This window comes from Manis pentadactyla, chromosome X (genome assembly GCF_030020395.1).
Source record: "Manis pentadactyla isolate mManPen7 chromosome X, mManPen7.hap1, whole genome shotgun sequence".
In the NCBI taxonomy this organism is placed as follows: Eukaryota; Metazoa; Chordata; class Mammalia; order Pholidota; family Manidae; genus Manis; species Manis pentadactyla.
Genome location: NC_080038.1, coordinates 26,398,518 through 26,419,723, shown reverse-complemented (window position 1 = coordinate 26,419,723; position 21,206 = coordinate 26,398,518). Strand labels below are relative to the sequence as shown.

At 36.4% G+C, this 21,206-nt stretch overlaps 1 protein-coding gene across 1 annotated transcript in view; it reads left to right on the top strand.

Moving 5' to 3' along the window:
• DMD (dystrophin) overlaps positions 1-21,206 on the top strand; it is a 2,193,636-nt gene that overhangs the window by 892,454 nt on the left and 1,279,976 nt on the right. Inside the window, exon 30 of the mRNA XM_036917975.2 lies at positions 18,205-18,366. Coding sequence (XP_036773870.2) covers positions 18,205-18,366 — 162 coding nt within the window. The remainder of the gene's footprint in view (positions 1-18,204; positions 18,367-21,206) is intronic.

Genomic DNA, 21,206 nt, shown 5'->3' with positions numbered 1-21,206 from the left:
AAACCATCTGATAGTCTTATGGGGGGCTCCTTAGTACATAACAAGTTGTTTTTCTCTTACTGCTTTTAAAATTATCTCTTTACTTTTGACTTTTGGCATTTTAATTATAATGTCTTGGTGTGGATTCCTGGGGTTCATCTTATTTTGAACTGTCTGAGCTTTCTGGATCTGGATATCTGTTTGCTTCCTCAGGTCAGGGAAGTTTTCAGCCATTACTTCTCAAATAAGTTTTCTGCCCCTTCCTCTCCTCTCCTTCTGGTATCCCTGTAATGCAAATGTTATTCTCCATGTTTTCTCATAGGTCCCTTACGCTATTTTGACTTAATTTGTTTTTTTTTTTCTGCTCTGTTTGGGTGAGTTCCACTGCCATGTCTTCTAGATGATTGATCCTTTCTCCTGCTTCATCTAGTCTGCTTTTGAACACTTCTAATTTATTTTTCATTTCAGTTACTATATTTTTCAGCTCTGTGACTTCTGTTTGGTGCTCTCTAATATTTTCTACATCTTAGTTGAAGTTCTCACTGTGTTCATGCGTTCTTCTCTCAAGTTGGGAAAGCATCTTTATATCCATTTCTTGAACTCATTTTCAGGTAGATTACTTATCTCCATTTTATTAGGCTTCTTTTCCTGAGGTTTTATCTTGTTCTTTCATTTGGAATATTCCTCTATTCCCTCATTTTTGTGGACTCTCTCTGTTTCTATGCATTTGGTAAAAAACTGCTACCTCACCTAGTCTTGAAGGAGTAGCCTTATGTAAAAGATGTACTTTATTATTCAACTGTGCCCTAGCACTTGGTTATCTCTCAAAACTTTGATTGCCTAAGCAATGATTGATTTATTCTGGATAGTTCCAAGTTGTTAAAGGTGAGTCAAGACCTGTCAGTGTTCCAAAGGGAGGGATCTCATCACCTATTGTCAGACTTATTGAAAGCTGGAATCTCAGGCAGCATCTTTTAAAGTATGTAAATATACACAGTCCTGTGAGACTGCAGTCATAAACCCTTGCTATCCTCCCGACCAGGTGATTTGGAGGTGACAGTTGCAGAAACCAGGATTCTAGGCGAGGGTATAAGCTACTTTGTAGGAGGTACCAGCAAGCCCTACCTAGCTTAAGGAAAGCACAACAACTGTGTCTTCTGGCCTACATTCCTTGAGAGCACCTCTGTAACCTTTAGATGTATGGCAAAGCCTGCCCCTCAGGCCGAAGATCCAGCAGATAAGTAGACCCTTTCATAGAAAGACTAGGGATGTGTTTCTGCCATCTGTACAGTGCACTGGGGCTGGTAGCCTGCCCAGAACTGCCTCTCTGAATCAGTCCCATGGGACCAGAACCAGGCAATCACAGAGCATTCCCTGTGAAGACTGAAGGTGGCCACCAGCTTTATCAAGGCAGTGGGAGCACACAGGGCCAGGGTGTGCCTGCTGGGTTTGCCTGGGCAGTGAGAGTGTATAGGGACTGCACATGCCTGCCAACACTAGCAAGGCAGAGAGAAGGAGAGTGCAAAATGGCACCTTCCAGCATCTCTGTACCTGGAGAGAGTCCCAACAGGTCCTTGCCCTTCAAGCAGATGCTTTAAGATTAGCAAATGGATCTCTTTCATAAATAGTCTAGACAGTTTTCAAACTGCTGCTCTTCCACTGTACCCCAGGATGAGTGATTCTACATACAAGCCCTTTAAGAATGGTATTGCAAGCCCTTTAAGAGTGGTATGTCAGTTCCTTGTGCCCTTTGGGTCTTCTGTATGTGAACCCCATTGCTTTTTCTTATTAAGGTATTATTGATATACACTCTTACGAAGGTTTCACATGAAAAACACTGTGGTTACTACATTAACCCATATTCTTGTGTTCCCCCCATACCCCATTGCAGTCACTGCTCATCAGTATGGTAAGATGCCACAAGGGGTTAACATCCAAAATATATAAAGAACTCACACGCCTCAACAACAAAAAGCAAATAATCAATTGCTTTTTAAAAGTAGGCGTTTTGGGGGCTTGTCTCTCTGGTGCAAGTCTCAAGAGTTGGGGTGCTTGATGTGGGGCATGAACCCCTTGCTCCTTAAGGAAAAGCTCCAGAATTATGAGATCACTGTTGAATGTTGGTCGCCATGCCAGGGGTGAGGTCTTTTGCAAGACCACATATTTGCTTCTCCTCTCCATCTCGATGTGTCCCTTTCTCTGTTGTGAAAGCACTGTTCAGCTAGTTTTCAGGTCTTTTCAGAGGAAATTGTTCCATATATAGCTGTAGATTAAGCATTTGTGGGGGGAGGTGAGTTCAGGATCTTCCTATGCCACAATGGACTTATTAAGCACAACAAATGAATCAGAGAAAAAAGTAGGGGCATGTTTTTAAGATATTGAGAAAATATCTTCAACCTAGACTTCTGAACCTAGCAAAATTATGTGTTTAGAGTAAGCGCAAATTAGGTATTTCCAGAGAAACAGAAACTGTGATTTTATCCCAGCAGACTCTCTAAAAGTAGGAAAATAATTCCAAAAGGAAGTTCTGAGATGCTTTTATAAGAAGAAATGTGAGAAAGATGATTTTCTCAACCATGTAACAATGTAACACAAAGGAGGTGTGCATAAACTAGAAGGAGGGGCCACACCAGACATTGAATCTGTGGGCACCTTGATGCTGAACTTCTCAGGCTCCAGAACTGTGAGAAACAAATGCGTGCTATATAAACACCTAATCTATGGTATTTTGTTATAGTAGCCCAACCTGATTAAGACAGACTGAAAAATGTAAGACTTGATAACAAAATTTAACAAAACTGATACAAGAAGGAAAGTCCTCATGTCAGTCTTACTCATAAGCATATAAGGAAAAATTCTAAAGGAAATTATCGGCAAACTTGATCCAGTTGTATATAAAATGGGTTTTAAGTTTCATGTTCTCTTTTTTCTGTACCCACTCCTTTTGATATTTTATGCAGTAACATAGCTTTAATATCCTTTACATGGTACTGATTCTCAAAATATTATCTCTAGTGCAGACCTCTGCCCTAAACTCTAGGCCTATATATCCGTCCACCTATTATATATCTCTGCTTAGATATATAGTAGGCAAATCACACTTACCATACTCAGATTTGAGCTCCTATTAAACCTGCCCAACACAGTTTTCTTTATCCTTGCTCATGCCAATTTATTCTTTAAATTTCTCAGGCCAGAAAGCTTAATGCTTCTCTTCCTTCACCAGCCTTTCTCCTAGAAGATCTGGAAGGTACTCTCAGTAGATCTAAATGTGGTCTGGCAGGCAATAAGAGACATATAAGCCGCACATATCTTTCTTTATGAACCAGGTTCTTTTAATTGTCACACTCAATCTACTTTTAGACCTCTTTATGCTGGTGGGTCCTTAAGAAAAAAAATACCAAATATATTGTCCCCTGTCTATAAATAGGCTGTCACCATAAAGAGATGACTTTAAACCTACACTCCTGATGACTGCAGAAACCAAATGGAAAAAAATAAGTGTCTCTTCATCTGTTTTACTGCTAAAGTATAAGTGTAACTTTCAGCAAAAAATGAGGCCAGGAGGAATAGATCTATATATCAAATTACTGATCAGATTACACTTATGGACTGAGATTTTAAATATATCCAATTTTAATAAGAAGTATTAACCACATTTAAAATGTAAAATGTCATAAACTAGTGGATTTTCCCTAAAATTGTAGAGTTAGTGAACTTAGAATCAGCTAACTTCTAATATGTAACTTCCCTCTTGGCATATAAAATGCTTAAAATAACTTTTACCACTCTTCTTCCTAAGCTGTTCGTGTATAAAATGCAGAACCTAATACTTTACAAAGTAGTCTTTACTAGCTGGATTTGTTTGCTCAACTCCCATTCAGTTCTTCACACATTAATTATAGTTGCCTTGTTCAGATGCAACTGTGAGATTAATTGAGGTAAAAGAGGAAATGAGCAGTGGTTAAGTAGAGACAGTAAATGTAAATTATTCTTCAAACTGTTTAGTGACAAGAAATGGCAAGTACGTGACAGGATGGAGGTGGTATTGAATACTATGGTGGCAATTATTTTACAATTTATAAATGTATCAAATCAACACATTGTGTAACTTAAACTAACACAATATTATGTCAATTGTATCTCAATAAATCAGGAAAAAAGGAATTAATATGCCTTTGAAAAAAGAAAAAGATGTTTGGTGATGAAAAAGTGAGAGAAGGACCAGTCACTTTAGTTGAATAATAGGACAGAGAAGATGTTTTACTGACATTCAGGACAGTGAGGATTTAAGTATGCTTGTAATATGAGGGAAGATCGATAGCAGTACATACTTAATATCTAAGAACAAGGTCCTACAGGAGAGGATATATGCACAAAAATAGAACAAAGAACTTTGTGAGTGGAAAACAGAGCATTGAGATTCTATTAAGATATTTCGAGGTGAAGAGTAGTAAGGCTCATGAAATTTACTCATGAAAGACACCAAACCTGAGGGAGCTACATCTTTTTTAAGTTCTGTAGGACTGGTAGTATGAAGTGGGGCTGAAATAGAAAACTTGTGCCTTTGAGGAAGTGAGAGTGGAAGGCATTTGGAATAGGAGTTCTTCTGTTATAAAAATCAGTTTGCAATAAGCAATGTTAGCAAATGGTATTGTAGACTAAGCAGTAGCCAGTAAAGTGGTTTGCAGTGGAAACAGTTATGTAAATTTCTCCCACAGTTTTCTGCAAGATAGTAATTTTATTCACAACTACACACATACAAACACATCGGCAGTCAAAAGAAAAGGACTTTTATTTCCATTATCTTCAGTTAGTATATCCAGGATGAATTTGATTATATCCTGAAACAACTAATAGACTGGCCTTTGGAGTCTTATCTTCGAATTATATCCATATTTGGAAGTGATTTATTTAGTATTCATTTTTCATCCACCAGTATGTCACTGTGTCCTGGTGCCTTTAATTTGATTTTCACATTCTTAAAAAAATTATTTCTCCAACTTTTCCAATTTAGTTTGGACTCTGATTTCAACCTTATAGCTATTGGTTATTTTCCCCAAATTATTGTAATCCAGATCAACTACTTAATTTTTAGGGCCCAGTGCAAGAAGAAAATTCAGGCTCTTTGTTCAAAATTTAAGAATTTCAGGATGGCAACAGCAAGGCATTAAACCAGGTGTGAGTCCTTCTAAGCTTGGAATTCCATGCCCATGGTGCCAGTCCTGATTATCACCTTATATACTTGGTTAATTTTATATCTAAATTGCTTTTGAAATTATTCAGGAGTTACCTAACTTAGACTCATTTCTATAGAACATCATTGTTAAAAAAAATATTTCATTGAGGATGATCAACCAACAATAAATGCTTTAATACTTGGAAAGGTGGAATTTTTAAATCTAATTTTTAGTGTGTTAATAATGGATATTCCAGGATGTTTTGAATTTGCTTTCTTTCCTTACAGTGGAAGAAAGGATATTAGATAGCTCAAAACTTGACTTTCCTACGTTGAACTGCTCTATGATAAAATTACTATATTTAAAAACTGCACCACAGGCAGACTGTTATGCGAAACATCTGTGAGCAAGGTGACTTCATTTTTGAGTTGAGTAGTGGACTATGCAACTTGCTCTTATAATTTTAATTGAATAATTGGACAAATGTGATTGCATGTTGAAGGCAGAAAACTCATCTGTGTAATATTTACACACAGGTATGTGTATTACACAGGTAATAAACCTGATAGCTCAGCCCTATTTAATGCTAGAAAACAGTGTATGATTTTTATTCTTTGAATCAGAAAATAGATTTTCTCCTTCTCTATTTGCTGTATTTTTTATTATATGAGAAGGGGATCTTTCTTTCTCTTACCACCATCAAGTATATGAGTTACCTTGATTCTTGTTTTAATAATATTTTAACATGCATCTTGTATTTTGAGTATAATTACCCTCTATTTTATGGACACAGGACCTGAAATATTATGTAACCTTCACAAGAACAAAAGTCAATGGTAAATGTGTTTCATTCCTATTTTAATTACCATGAATCATAGAGACTTTTTTATTTTGTATATAGTAATGCATCGTTATTTTTAAACATAACTTATCCTACTTCAATAAATCATGTTTCCTGGGCCATTTGCATTGACATTTCTGAAATGTTTTATAAGCCAGTAATTAAAATTTTCTTGCCTATATGCATATCAAATATAGTACATGACATTTCTTTTTGGTCCAGACAGAAAGGGACACACAACACACACATGTGTTTGTGCTTATACATAAATATGCTATTTCCATGTACCTAATTAATTAGTACCTAATTAATATTTGAATATTATATATTCACTCTAAATAAATTGTTTTTGCTTTGGGAGAGCATTGCAAATTTATAAATGAGTATGAATATATCCATTTAGGGTTATCTTGTCCTTAAATTTGTTGTAATATGGTGGTTGAAGTCCTTCCTCCATAGTTGGAATGGCAAGAGAGGGAGTTAATATATAAATTAAAATCATCTGATATTAAGGCCTGAAAAGTAATCAATTACAAAAATCAAACCAATAGTATTGATTAGTAAATTGGCATTTTAAGAGGGAATTTTTGGATAGAGGTTTTTCTTTTAATCATATTATCTGTGGACATTTTCATTAAATTTCCTGGAGTTTTTCTCTTTATTTTAATGAAACTTACATGTAACTTTTATGATCCATCATAATTTACAACTGATATTTCATTCCTATAACACAAAATACTATTTTCAAGGTACATGTCCACCTGTCGCGTCCATCTTATTTTACCACCCCGAATACTTTTTAAGCTGATTTTCTTCTCCAGTGACTTCATAGGTTCATGGGATTGCAGGATCAAAACTGTTCTTTGATAGGCTAATCTGTGCTGCAATTACTTGCCCATTTATTTTAAAAAAGAAAGAAATGAGAGAGGGAACATGTAAAAATACTTCTTTGCAGTGTATTCCAGCATCTCAGAGAAATCCGTGAATGGAATGAGGAATAAAAATATTTTCAAGTTCATTAAACTGTTTCTTAAGTCATGGAATGTAAATATTCATTAGGAAGTTTCTGTTAAAAGTATCAAATAAAATTGAAGAAATACTTTACTGCTGTGCCTTGCCAAGTTTCACATTGTTTTCTGACCTGAATTGAGAAATGGCCTATTTAATAGTATGCTGCCCTTCTTTATTTTCTCTTGTGAGCCCAGTTCATTGCATTTCTCCGTTCTTATTTAATTTTTTAAAATTTTAGGCCTCTTTCAAATTTCCCTGTTGATAATTCTCAAATCTGGCTGCTCATTAAAATCATACAGATGGAAGTGTATAGGAACTTCAGTCTGTACCTAGTCCCTTCCAACTCCCTTTGAATTTCTAATTTAGTAGAATTTGCTTGAGGTTAGGAACTATTATTTTGAGAAGTTTCTCTAGATTCTGATGATTATTCAGGTTTTGGAACTCCAGCCTTGACCTTTTACCTGAGCATGAATTATTTAAGTCAGTCCACTTTGCTAAGATGACCTACGTCTCACTCATTCCCAGTGTGGACCATTAACTTTTTCATGTCTAGCCACTGCTCATTAGACCTGAATGACCTCTTTACTCTGAAGATGAAGCTCATTTTCAATTCCTGAGCAATTAAATCAAGTAGGGAAAATACTGGTTCTCCTTGAAGGCCACGGTTTCCTGCTGAAGTAGAAGGAGCACTATACAGAACCACAGTGAACTTTTGATGGCATAGGAAGTGCATTGCTCTGTTTCCCAGTTTGTTACCTTTCTTCCTCCTGCACCACAATCTAGATGGAACAGACATTCCCTTTGGAACCTGTTTGGAACACACTAAGCAGTTCCTAATGGTTGTGGTAGACATTAACTACAATTTAATCTTCAGCTAGATCTGACTCCTGACAAATGCAACAACCCTACAAGTGAGGGTGCACCGCCTGAGACCTCGTTGCTCCTTTCTGTCTTCATATCATTCCAGCACCAATGGGTCTCATCTCCAGATGATGAGGAGATGCCACTGGGAGGGAGGAGATAGACAAGAGAGGGGGTTGGAAAATAGTTTATGTCTATTTCACCCAACTTAGTATCTCAGGAGAGTGTTCAGTAATGGATGACCCTGGTCTCTAACAAGGAATTGAGTGTACCAGTGTTTATCTGTTCCCCAGGCTGACATCAACACACATGAGTCTTATTTGTGCACTCCCAGTCTACTGCTTAAGAACTGTACAGCATATTTGGCAAGCAAAAGGAAAAGCAGCTGTTCCCTACATCTTGCTCCTGCTGTTCAAGGTGCACATCCCAGCCAAATGAATCATATCAAAGCCAAAGACGCTGGCAGGGATTCCTTGCTACAAATCTGTAGTGTTGTCTTATCTTATCTACCTGGAGAACAAAAGATGTAAACGCCTTGTAATAACCTTAGGACAAAATAGTGTGGCTATTTCCTGAGCTAGACCTGAAGAATTATTCAGTGTGGTGTGGATAAGTGGGGTGACAGGAAGCCATAAACACACTGCCTTGTACTTCAGCTCCTTCAGAACCATGGCAATCATCTGGAGTGTTTATAACAAATAAATACTGTTCATCTTCATGCATATGTAAAAGATGAGAAAGGATCAGACATTCCAGCCATCCCAGGTGAGAGAGGTATTTTTCCAGTTTTTCAGATGCCACTTCTAGCTGGCACCAATATGAGTATAATTTAACCCCACTGACGATTGACCATAAGGGTCAACAAAGTCCAGAGCTTTTTATTTCAAGGGAACCTGAACACTGGCCTCAGACCATTATGGGCCTACATCATAGTAAAAGGAATGCCACATAGATCTCCCATGTACAATCAGAAAAGCACCATTTTGGATTATTGAGGCCATATTTGAGACTACTTGACTGAAGACTGAAAATTGTTTTATTCATAGGTGGCCATTGTGGCTGTCATTTGGTGCTCTGTAAAAGGAACTATGATGGGTGTGCTTCCCATTCAACATGTAAAGAAAGGCCAGGAAGCCCAAAGCACTGTACCCAGTCTTCATCCTGAGGGCCTGAATTCCTGAATGGAGAGATTGATTAACACCAAGATTCTCCCACCCCGAGAGATCCCTGTTACATTACTAGTACCAAGTGGCTAGTTCATTTACATAGCAATGACAAATTGACACACACAGTCTATCTGCAGTTGGTATCAGTACACTCTCCTTCACTAGAGGCCGTCTTCATTTGTGTAATTACCAGCACATCTCAGCTTGGAAGCACAAGATATAGTTTTTTTCAATTGTGACACCTTGCTTTTCCCCTGCCTACACTTGCACTAGGGGAAAGTTACAGCGTTCGTGGCTTCCTGGGACAAAAGCACAAGCAATTGCCAGAAATCAACTGTTTCTCAGTGGCTACATTCCTACTTTTGTTTCTGGTCTCCAGTAATTGCTTTGTTCTACAATTTGATTTTAAGCCAAGATTTGGGTTTTTGCACTTCTGTGGACTCTATATGTTACTTACATGAGTGGTCTCAATCTTGACACAACTTATTCTTAGACTCTGGTACTGTTTCACTATTCTGTTTCAGGAGAAATTTTCTGTGATATTTTAATTATTTACAATATTAGTATGTTAGTAATTGCTTAAAAGTTCAGACTTTCATGTTATGAGGACATGTACAATCAGAGAGCACCTTACCACTGGGCTAGAGAAGCTCTACTAACCAGGGGGTCCTCTGAAATTACCTTAAGAAGCCTGGGATAAGAAGAAATCTGTAGATTCCTTCTAGGTTTACTGTATTATACTTGCATCACTTTCTTTTTGAAGCTGGTATAATGTATCAGTTTGCCCTTGTCAGGGCAAAAGACCAATTTCATTTGTCTACCCATGAAGATGAATGGATGCAGCAAAAATCCAGAAATGTCTTAGATGTATTACTGTATAGCTCATTGACCATTCTATCAATTCTTTCCTTGAAAATGATGGCTATCTGATGTCAAGTTCCATTGATAAAGTGATCCCCAAACATTACTTTCACGTATGCTTTCCTCAGAGGTCACAGAAAAACCTCAGTGACTTGCAGAGACCCCAAAACAGATGAAGTTACAACTAACCATGACACCAATGGTATTAACATTTATAATCTTTTCCTATAAAGGAAATTATAGAGAGCTCCATGCATGTGGTTTTGGGGTTTTTCTGTCCAGTGGGTTTAAACCAAGTGACATTAATAAAAATAAATCTGAAAGGCCCTTGTATGTAATGTAACATTCTTTTATATTTAACAAATATCTGTGTGAAGGCATGTGCCCATCTGTATAATTATTTGTAGCCTACACCCCTATCAAGTACATTAACAAACATGCTACTGAAGCCGTTGGGCCAGAACCCCTCCCCCAAAGAGTTGTATCTAAAATGGCTTAAAGCAACACATTTTTATTTATTTGTTCTTTCTTGTCAAAGGAACACTATGTGGGCCCTCTTTTCTTTAGGAAAAAGTAGGACATACTAATTTGAAAACAAAAGAAGCAACAAAGTGAAGCTTTTGCTGGTTGCTAAGTATGTGAGCAGTTGTAAATTATCCTTCCTGCGATAAATTATGTTCTTCCCCCTCTGCTTTTCTTTTAATCTCCATTTAATTTCCTTCGCAAAATACTATCTTGATTCTTGAAAAGCATTTCCTCAGCCTACTAAAAACCCACCTAACCGTCTAAAAATGTTACATGTAACTTTGTGGGAATCTGTTATTTCCTTTCCACCATACAAAGTCATGAAAAGCGATAACGATTCTCTCTCACCGACCCCAAAGAGGTCTATATCTACAGTGAGGCCCAGGCTGTTCCTCAAATTTCAGCTTCTTTGAAGATGTCCTCCTGCCAGTTCTAAACACCTAAAACCTGGGAGAACCTGTTTCTGAGACAAATAGAACATTCTTAGTGGTCCTTAAATAATTTCTGATATTTTCATAGTACGCTTTCTTTAAGACCTTCAAATTATGCTTATTAACGCTTCAGAAATCTTGATAGGCTATTCAGTGAAATTATCAGTAGGTGAAGTGTTGCGTTTGATAGGGGCAATGGTCCACACATGGATCATCAGTAAATGAATATTAAACTTTTGCAATTTGTTGGCTGTTGAATAAGACAAACGCATCAATGTATCTTTATAAGCCTTCTAATCATGCCACGAGTATAAATCTCAGTTTTTCAAAGGTATTTCCTAAGACCTTCATGCTCAATCTCTTCATGGCTTCCATAAGCCACTTCCCATCTTTCCCTGGATCACATTCTAGTTGATCCTTACATCCATCTTTTTCTTCTCCCTCTACCTCAGTTTATCAAATATTGAATCCATGGCCTTTGTGAGTAGTTTGCTGCATTAGTGTGAACCAGATCGGGCACAAACATGACATGGTTTTGCTTCAAGCAGAGTGTGAAATCTTTCTTGGTATCCTGTTAGACCCCACTGTTCTCTGTGCTATTAAAAAGCTAAAGCCAGTTTAGTTGAGCTTACAGTTTCAATCTCATATTCAGTTTAAAGTTCTCCTGTTTCCAGCTTAAGCTTAAACCATGGACTAAGTGACCTGTACTGGAAGGGAAGAGTGGTTTGTGTCCTTCTACCACCTTTCCTTACCCCATCTGGGTCAGATTTTTCATCACTGGCCTGAGAAGTAGGAATGAAGGAAATCAAGCCAATGTCTCATACCAACTAGCATTTTGATGGTGTTCATGTATTTTGTGTAACAAGGACACAAACATGGGCTTTCTCTGGGGTACAAGTGGCTCTTTTAAGAGATCTTACAGAAGCTCTTCCATCTTCCCATTTTACAAAAAAAAAAAAACATGCTCTGTAAAAATATCTTCAGACCTCTTCATTCTGGAGTACTCTTGCTCCACAAGCAGTGTCTCTATTAGACACTCAAACATGGCTGCCATCTTCAGTGTCCACTTGGCCTATGGAAATATTTTTGCTATACCAAGCATCTGGAAGTACAGGCTACCCCTTCTGTTCACTATGCTGTCATTTCCAATTCCTTTTTCTACCCTAAGTAAATACAGAAAACAAATAAAGCATTCAGCTGCATGTGTAGAGTCCAAGTTAGTAATTAGATGCCATCCCCATCCACTCTGGGCTCTCAGACTTTATGAGTGATGGTCTCTTGAGCTCCCTTTGCTTGGGTTGAAGAAAGGTTGAAGTACCAACTTTATTCCTTCTGGAGGAGTGAACAGGGAAGCTGCCACACTCTCTCCCTGGCCCATAGATTCAGTATGACTATGATTCTCTGCAGACTCTTCAGCATCTTAGAGTAAGTGAGGTTGGTGGTTTAATGAAGGAAGGACCTGCTTTCCCACTTTTGTAAACGCTTTTGAGCCCGTCTTGTTATTTCCATGTCTTAGAATGAGAGGAACTTGCTATGTATTGTTTTCAGTTGAAGACTATAGCCAAAATTCTAGGATTACAGCATCCAGTGCATTCATGACCATAATAATGGAGCTTCAGAATAGCTCATAAATTCAAGACAATTTAGGAAAGGAGGAAACAACTAATCAAAAATGCTCTCAAACCCACCAACATAATTCAATCAAATTTAGTATTCTTACTACTTGGTAATTGAACAAATTACATCTTAGTTAGTGAAAAAGAAAAACTAAAAGGAAATAGTTGCATTAATTGCCTGACTCACTGAGCTTGAGATTACAGAAAATAGAATTTATTGTTCAGGACAGTCTGTGCAGGGAGATGTGGCTGTTAAATAATGCAGATTAGTGGCCTCTCTTGGGCTTAACATTAGTTTCTGAAGAGCCACAGAAGTGGGATTTGGTTTCAGTATCTCTCTTAGAGGACACTTCCCACACACAACCTTCCATGAGAAAAATACTTAACTCATTGTCCTACCTTGTGCAAAGTAGTGGTATTCAAGGTGGGAACAATTAATACTGTCCCCAAGCATGAAGTTCACAATTAATAGTTACTCTCCTTCATTTGCATCAGAATTTGGGACACAGTTTTCTTTAGTTCATCTATTACTAAAATCACTCAAAGAAATGAGGCTTTCTTTTACCATTGGCTGCAATGTTTCATTATTTAGGGAAAAGAAAAGAAAACAATGCTGAAAATAAAAATATATATCTAGATCCCATTGACAAGTACTTGTAAAAAAAAAGCATATCATTTACTACAAGATGAATCATATCTGTTTTTTGAAAAACAAGCCATCTGACATCTGCCCTTACTTCCTTATGTCCTAGAGATATTAATGAGTAGAATTTAAATCACCCCTAGGTAATTTGTCTGCACAAAGAGCCTGAAGTTTTCTTCGTAAATTGAAGCATCTGCAAGTTTTAAGAAAAACCCACATTCCAGACTTCTGAGAAACCAAATGTTTCTTAAAATCCTATCCCACTAAAAAGAACTTTTTTTTTGGCTTAAGGACAAGGAAAGAGTATATTTTACAATATTAAATCTGGATTTATTGAGTAATTTAAAAAGAAAAACTGAGAGTCTGCTGATATCTGGCACATTGTAGGCAACTAAGGAATGTTTATTATATAGATGGATAAAAACAAAGGTTTGAGAAGGATACTAAGAAGTCCTAGTGCATCTTCGGCACACTCATGCCCTACACGTTGTAAGACTCATATGCCTCTTGCACCCACCACAAGGGATTCTGCACCCAAGGGTTTCCCAGTGAAAAACCGCCTCTACCCAACTGGTCCTCCACAATCATATCTAGGCATCAAAGTTCTCTTTCCCTACTTTTCCACCAAAAAAGGAAAGCAAGTAAAATAACACAATAGCACACATTCATAAGGGACAAACTAACAAAATAATGACAAAATTTCTCCCATTCCCATTCCTGGATCCCATAGATACTGGGAGAAAGTTAGTTTTATGGCCTTAAATTAACTACATTGTGAATTAACTTTTTCAGGACTTTTTCTTTATTTTAGCTAACACCTTTTGTAATATGCTTTTTAAAATCTGTGGTGAATTTCGTCAACCTGGAAGGGAATTGAAGTCAGTGTCAGGTAGGAGATTTTGGAGAGAAGCTCTTTTCTGACATTCTTTAACTCATTCAATCTATGTTTTTCTTCTTTCTTTGTTGGAAAATGTTTATCCTCGTGTTCTAGATTTTTTCTCTGGTTTGGATGCAATTTTTTTATAGTGAGGACTGTGTATAGTTTAATTCTTCAAAATATTATGTGCTTAATTGCTATTTGCAGCTGGCTAGAAAGATTAACTGTAAGGGAAATATATCTTTATAATAATTTTCTCACAAGGTCCTATTTTAGTAGTGGAAACACCCACATTGCTAATTCATTTGCAGTCATGAGCTTACCTGTCACCTCTTAATGAAATTAAAATTATATTTTATACTGAGTTTAATAAGTATAGTAAGGACATGTGGCTCCTTTAGTGAATGATGATTTGTAAAAAGTTATTGGGATTATTTATCTAAATTTTTCTGTATTTTTAAGCCAGCATTTATATTTTAAATATAATTCTTTTGGCTCAAATTCACAGTTTTATTTCACATGAAAAAATGTATTCTTCCACAGTTTCTTAGCCATGCTGCACTCTGATTTAAGTGTTAGTAATGTTGGGGCACAAGGATTAATACATTACTTAAAAAATAGGAATGTGAGGAACAGTCATCTCACTGGGGAGAGAGCTTTCCATTGCCAACAAAAATCCTTCAACTTTTAATTTATATTACAGAGCACTTTGAGGAGATAATACTGATTTCTTTTCATGTATGTTGATTTTTTAAGCTTGAATTATCTCTGAAAACCAAATTAAAAGTTTTTTTCATTGTTTTCTCATGGTAACAATTGCTAGGATTCGGTTTTCTACTTTTATATTTTTGTTGATTGCCAGCCTTTTAATGCCCTTCTTACTCTCCTCATATTTGCTGTTTCTGCCGAGCTATATGATTTTTCTTATTGCTGAGCAGAAAAGCTAAAGACATGAAATAACATTTTAAAACAACAATTCAGCAGTATTGTGAAACAACAAAAACAAAATGCAGTTATGGCTCAGGGCTGCCTACCAACTCCATTCAGTGAAACAGCACAGGTCAAATGGGCAGAGTCCTAGAAAATCCCCGGCCTTGGCATCCCATCAGGGTTTGCTTAACAGGATGTTTAGGAATAGAAGGCAGCTTAAGCCATGACTAGTTCAAAGAATTCTGCAGGCTTGGATTGTCCTGAGGTCTTTTCACTCCCTGAGATAATCAAACAATCCATGTAAATGAGTCTCTCTTATTGAACTGCCGGGCCAGGCACAGAAGCAACCCACCTGAGGTCAGCTCTACTATCATCTCTTAGGCCATTTCATTTCTTTCAACCCATGGCATCTCATGAATAGAAGAAGTTAGATTTTAAGAAATAATTTTGAGGCTAAAAAATGTGGTTTAACATTATGCTTTATTATATCCTGTTCAATTATATGAACATTCTGCAGATGTACACAGGAGAGGAGGCTGTTTTTGCCTTTAGCCAGATATAGGACCAGATTTAAACAGTGTCCACGTAGGCAATTACTACATGCTGTAATTGGAAGGTTTTTCTAGCCACCTGTCACAATGGTGAAATTTTATCATTAGAGATCCATTTCTCTGGAGAAACTCCGGGTAGGCTACAAACATTCTCTTTTATATTGCAGAGAGCTCTGATTATAGCCATGAGCACTGTTATCTGAACTATTATGTAATGTAACTTCCAGTTGAAGTTTTGACTAGAAAAAAAAAAGGAAACTGTATTTGAATTAGAGTCCAGGGCAAGGTCTTGATCGCTGATTTGGATCAAGTACTTTAATAGAAATAGATTAAAGTTTGCTCCAAATAATGTCCCATCCCATTCTGACACTTCTAATAAAAAAAAAAAGTAATAGGAAGATCTGTTCTCCAAAGGCTATATCACCGAGTGGTGGTGACCTTTTTTTTTTCAATTTCTTTTGTAAATCCATTTTTGTCTTTGACTGCTTGAACTCTTCTGTTTTCACCATTAAAAAGCCTTGCTATCCCATCCATCCAGTCATAAATAAAACTTTTGGCCTTTCTCTAGGAACTGGTATTGAGCAATGAGCAGGACAGCCACATCTCCAACCTTATTATATAAGGTTATAGTCTGAAGTAGAAGCAGACAAACGCAAATGACAGTATGATGTGATACATGCTAAGACAGAAATGTGAAGTACAAGAGAGAGCATAAGGTGTCATGGACAGCCACCTAGGGAGGGTAATGTCCACATTCCCAAAGTAAGACTTAAAGGATAAATGTAAATTAGCCAGTAAAAGGAAGCTGGGGAAGGGATTGTTCTAGGAAAAGGATATTTATTTAAGGACAAGTATCAAGAGGGGCATAGAGTACGCTGAGAAATGAAACATGAAATCCCTCAATAGCTTGAGCAAGGAGTAGAAGACACCAGCGGGGACTAAAAAGGGACTTTTAAGCCTTATTAAGGAGTATGACTTTCATCCTAAGGAAAATAAAGAATCACTAGAGGATTTGAAGAAGAGAACCATCAAGAGAACACACTGTAGCTCCTTTGCAGATGGGTGTGGACAGTGTAGGATACCAGCCAGGAGTCTAGTACTGTATTTGAGGCAAGAGATGGTAATGATCTCAACTAGAATAATGATGGTGGCAACAGGGAGGAAAGGATGGAATCAAGAAGTATTAGGAGGTAGAAGAAAGGATTGGTGATTGACTGACTGATTAAATGCAAAATGATGAAGTACATGATAAAGGAAGAGGACATTCCCAGAATTGTGCCTAATAAAGGCAATAATTAATTGTAAATTACTGAAATAGGAAAAAAAATACAAGGAAAGAGGAAAAGCCAAGGGAGCTGGGAAGTGGGTAAGAAGCACACATACAATGGGTCCATATTTGTTCATGCCATTATGGCTGTGGGGATGAGATGTCCAAGTGGAAATGTCAAGTAGGACAATGTAGACATATATATGCAAGTGTGGAGATCAAGGGGAAAGTCTTGACTGAAGATGTAAAGTTGTGAGCACATGAGGTGTAATTGAAACAAAGTGTATACATAGAATGAGAAGAAAGGAAAGCCTAGGACAAAATCCTGAAGATTTATGGTACAAGTATAAATACTGAGAATGCCTTCCCCACTCTAGCAGCATCGCAAGACTTCCAGCTCCTTTTCCCTTGTTGTTACCTTGAGCAATGCTGTGTTCCAAGTTGGCTTCATTAAAGAATAGTGTCATCTCCAATATCTTTTTAAGAGCCAACATTTGTATTCTTATTTAATATCTAATATTCTTTATATAATATAAAAAGCAGGGTCATTTAAAAAAACCCAGTCAAGGTCTTTGGGATGGATGGTTCTGTTGTACCTGATAACAATGTCTACAAATTTTATAATAAAAATACTTGACATGATACATAACTTAAGGAATTCTCAGTAAGCTTCTTGTCCCACTCCTTACTTTTCTGACTACTCTTTTAAAGGTGAACAGATCTTTGAAGAGAGATTCTGCAATCTGTTCAGCATGCTATTTATACTTGAAAAGTGTTAAATTATCCTAATCATACATGCAATAACAATCAAGATTAATTGCAGCTATATTAGGATTACTTCTTATTTGTTCTACTTCAGCAGTAACACAAATCCAATTGTACAATCAATTTCCATAATCCAAATTGTGAAAAAAAGTATAGGAGAAAAAAGACCCTGTAAAACTGGTTGAAATAGCATTCAAAATAAATCCTTAATCAGATGGTTATCTAAAACTCTTTTTGAAAAGGAGCTGATTCTGAACAGACTGTATATGTTTCTCAGTGGTGGAAGTGGATTATCTATGTTGAATTGGATTGTGATGACGATGACCCTATTCTAAGCAAAGCAAATCTCTTGAACTACATAATGAGATCAGGAGGAGCATTCAGCCTGAGAACGACAGATTGCAATGACTGAGTTGATTTCACTAATGTTTTTTCTAGCATCTTTCCTTGATGTACATAATTCTGTGGTTTTGTCCTATATAGATCCCTGATCCTGTGGTTTTGAGTGCTACTTCTCTTTTTCTTTTTCTTATATTTATTTTTATAAGTAGAGCTGAATGAGTGGCAGGAAGCTGCGAAATTTGTCTTACAAAAAGGTGATTGTAGAAGAATCTAGACTCTTCCTTTACTTTGCAGCAGGATTGCAGAAAAACTACCATAAGTAAACTTTTAACTGATTCATTCTTATTCTTTTCTTTAGGCCGTAAGGAGACAAAAGTTGCTTGAACAGAGTATCCAGTCTGCCCAGGAGATTGAAAAATCCTTACACTTAATTCAGGACTCTCTCTCATCCATTGACAAGCAGTTGGCATCTTATATTGCCAACAAAGTGGACGCAGCTCAAATGCCTCAGGAAGCCCAGGCAAGTAGAATTGAGAATGAGCTCCTGGATTTATTTTGTTTTTATTATTTGAACAAGACATTGCCGAATTTCTAACTTAAAATTTATTCAACTAGTTGTACAGAGCATTATTTGATTGACTGATTTGACTACTTGGATGTAAGGGGAAAAGAGAGCTGTAGATTGGTACTCTTTTAAGTTTTATTTTTGAAAGTATGTAATGGAGGAAAACAGGGCCACCATCATGCTGAAGTCTGTAGTTAACTGGTACTTTGAAACTTTACTTAAGCTAGAGGGAAGCCATAGGAATGTAAATTGTGAAGAAAATATTTTTAGTGGTACTATTAAAAATACAGTCTATAATTTTTTAGCAACTCATCTTTGTTATCTTTGAATCACAAGTGATGTGAACTCTGTATTGTACATGTAACATGTTCTATGTAGTTAATAAGAAATTAGAGATAGAAACTTGCATTATATTACTAGTAATCATACTATATAGAGCCACATGTACTCATGCATGCACACATTCAACTCTTTTCAATCCCAATTGTGAAGTGTAGCAAGCCAGTTTTTCTAGAATGAGAGTTAAAGTAGTAATGAAAATAAATTTAAGTTGACAGTATACTGAGTAAATTTATACTGCAGCCACATTAATTGTCACCTTGGGAAGGATTCTAAAAATGCTCTAAAAAGGCTGTATTTCTATCTTTAACATTTAAATATGTTTTCATAGATATTATTTATTTAAATATCATTAGGATTTGCTGATAGTAACACAATGTAGCTACTTTTCAAATCTTATGTACATATTATAAACCCATTAACCAAGGATAACTCAGACCACTATGATGTGATGTGAGGAGTATTAGGTTATCTACTGGTCCCAAAGGTCCTCTCCCTACTGATTGTTGGAGACACATGAATTCATTTTCACTTTAGAATCAACTTTTGGGTAAAATATTAGCTTTCTAGATCATTGTTATGATGCAATTACAGTGCAGTGAATCACAATTAAATTGGCACCCAGAGCATCAGTGAACACAGAAGCATGGCTTAGTTTACCATTTTGTCTGTGTTTAACCAAGAAAGCCTCAGAGAATATGGACAAGAGTGTAGTTCTTTTCATTAGGCTTAAAAAGTTCACAGCAGAGGGGCTCCTCATTGACCATTGCAATAAGGGATGAAGAATGTGAGATTTGGAGAGGATGCTGATGATAAAATCCTCATGATAGTTTTTCACTGGAACCAATGTAAATACTCCAGTAAATGGGGGATGATAAATGCACCTGAGGATTTTAACCTTCACACTATATGCATTTCTTCAAACTTACATTAGTCTAGTCAAAGTTCTTTAACATTAACTATTCTTAAGACTATCCCAACTTGAGTGACATAGCAAATTTTATAGGTAGGCTTTAGAAAAATGCATGATAGGAATGGGTAACTGTTACTGAATTGAGGACATGATTTTAAACTAAAGGCACAATAGCACTGCTTTTTTTTTTGTTTAGTGACATGAATTTTGAGGAGTTTTCTATTAAAGACTGCTCGTAACTTTCTGAATATACTTAAGAAAATTTCAAACAGTATAAGTATTAAATATTAAAATTGGACATTTGTATTATAAAATATAGAGAGTTTCTTTTTGAGGCTTGTGGAATGAAACTATGAGTAGCAAATTTGAGATAGGCAAAAGCTATTATGGTCTTAGGAAACAATGGAAGCTTTTAGAAAAAATAACTCTTATTTAGTTTAAAACACTGTGGATGCTGAGTATTTTATTTAGATAGGAATGCAGGATCCTGTAAATATGAATACAACATACTAGTTTTTACTAATGTAATATAAAGTGTTTGGTTTTCTTAAGTAAAGCTGTAGTGAGAATATTAATTGCAGTAGTTCAAAATACTTGCAAATAACAGCATACTGGTACATTAAGAAATTGCAAATCTACTTGAAAAAAAAAGAGACTTTTAGAGTGCTAGCAAGCTCAAATACATTTTCTGTGCATTTCTGGTTACACCTGCATTTTCAAGATAATTCTTGACTTTGAATTCCTCAAATAGTAATATATAATATCGGAAAATGCAAGCCACCCGAAAGCTATTGAAACATTCTTCTCCAAGATTTTATTTTAAGATGACAGCAAGTGAATTGTTTTCTGGAACAGAGTTATCAAGTACTCAGATTTACCTCATGGACTGCATTTCCTGAAGCTTAATTTGAAACTCCCTTGAAAGAAACGAATAGGAAATACAAAAGTTGTCTGTGAAGGAAGAATTTAAGCACGGTGTGTCATTCAAAGAAGCCACTAAAAATGTCACCAAAATGGCTCTTTTCTAAGCATATATCATGGGGGCTAATTTTTATGGTTTATATTAATAAAAAAACAATGCTTCTTTCTATTTGCATGCAAGTTCATTGCTAATAAAAAGATTAGTAGGCTAAGCTTCCCCTTTTTAGAAACTCAATACTTGATTTAATACATCACTGAGAAGTAGGACAAAATGAATGGTGTTGCTGCATTTAGTCATCTTAAATATGTGCTCTGATTTCCTGTCACATACTAGCTACATAGATTTGTGGATGTCTGCCTCCACCGTGTGGTACACTGGTAGTTTTGCTACTAAACTTAAATCTCTTAACAGAGCTGCCGTTTCTGCCTTTTAAGGTTGAGAGTCTCAAGTATAAAAAAGTGTCAATATTAAGGAAATGCATGCAGTGTGTATAATTGTCTGACAGGTATACTTATTATATATAAAGGTAGATGTTGATTAAGATACTTCCTTGCATCGTATTTGCATTTATAATGACAGGGCAAAAATGAGCCTCCCACTGCCTCAGCATGTTAATTGATC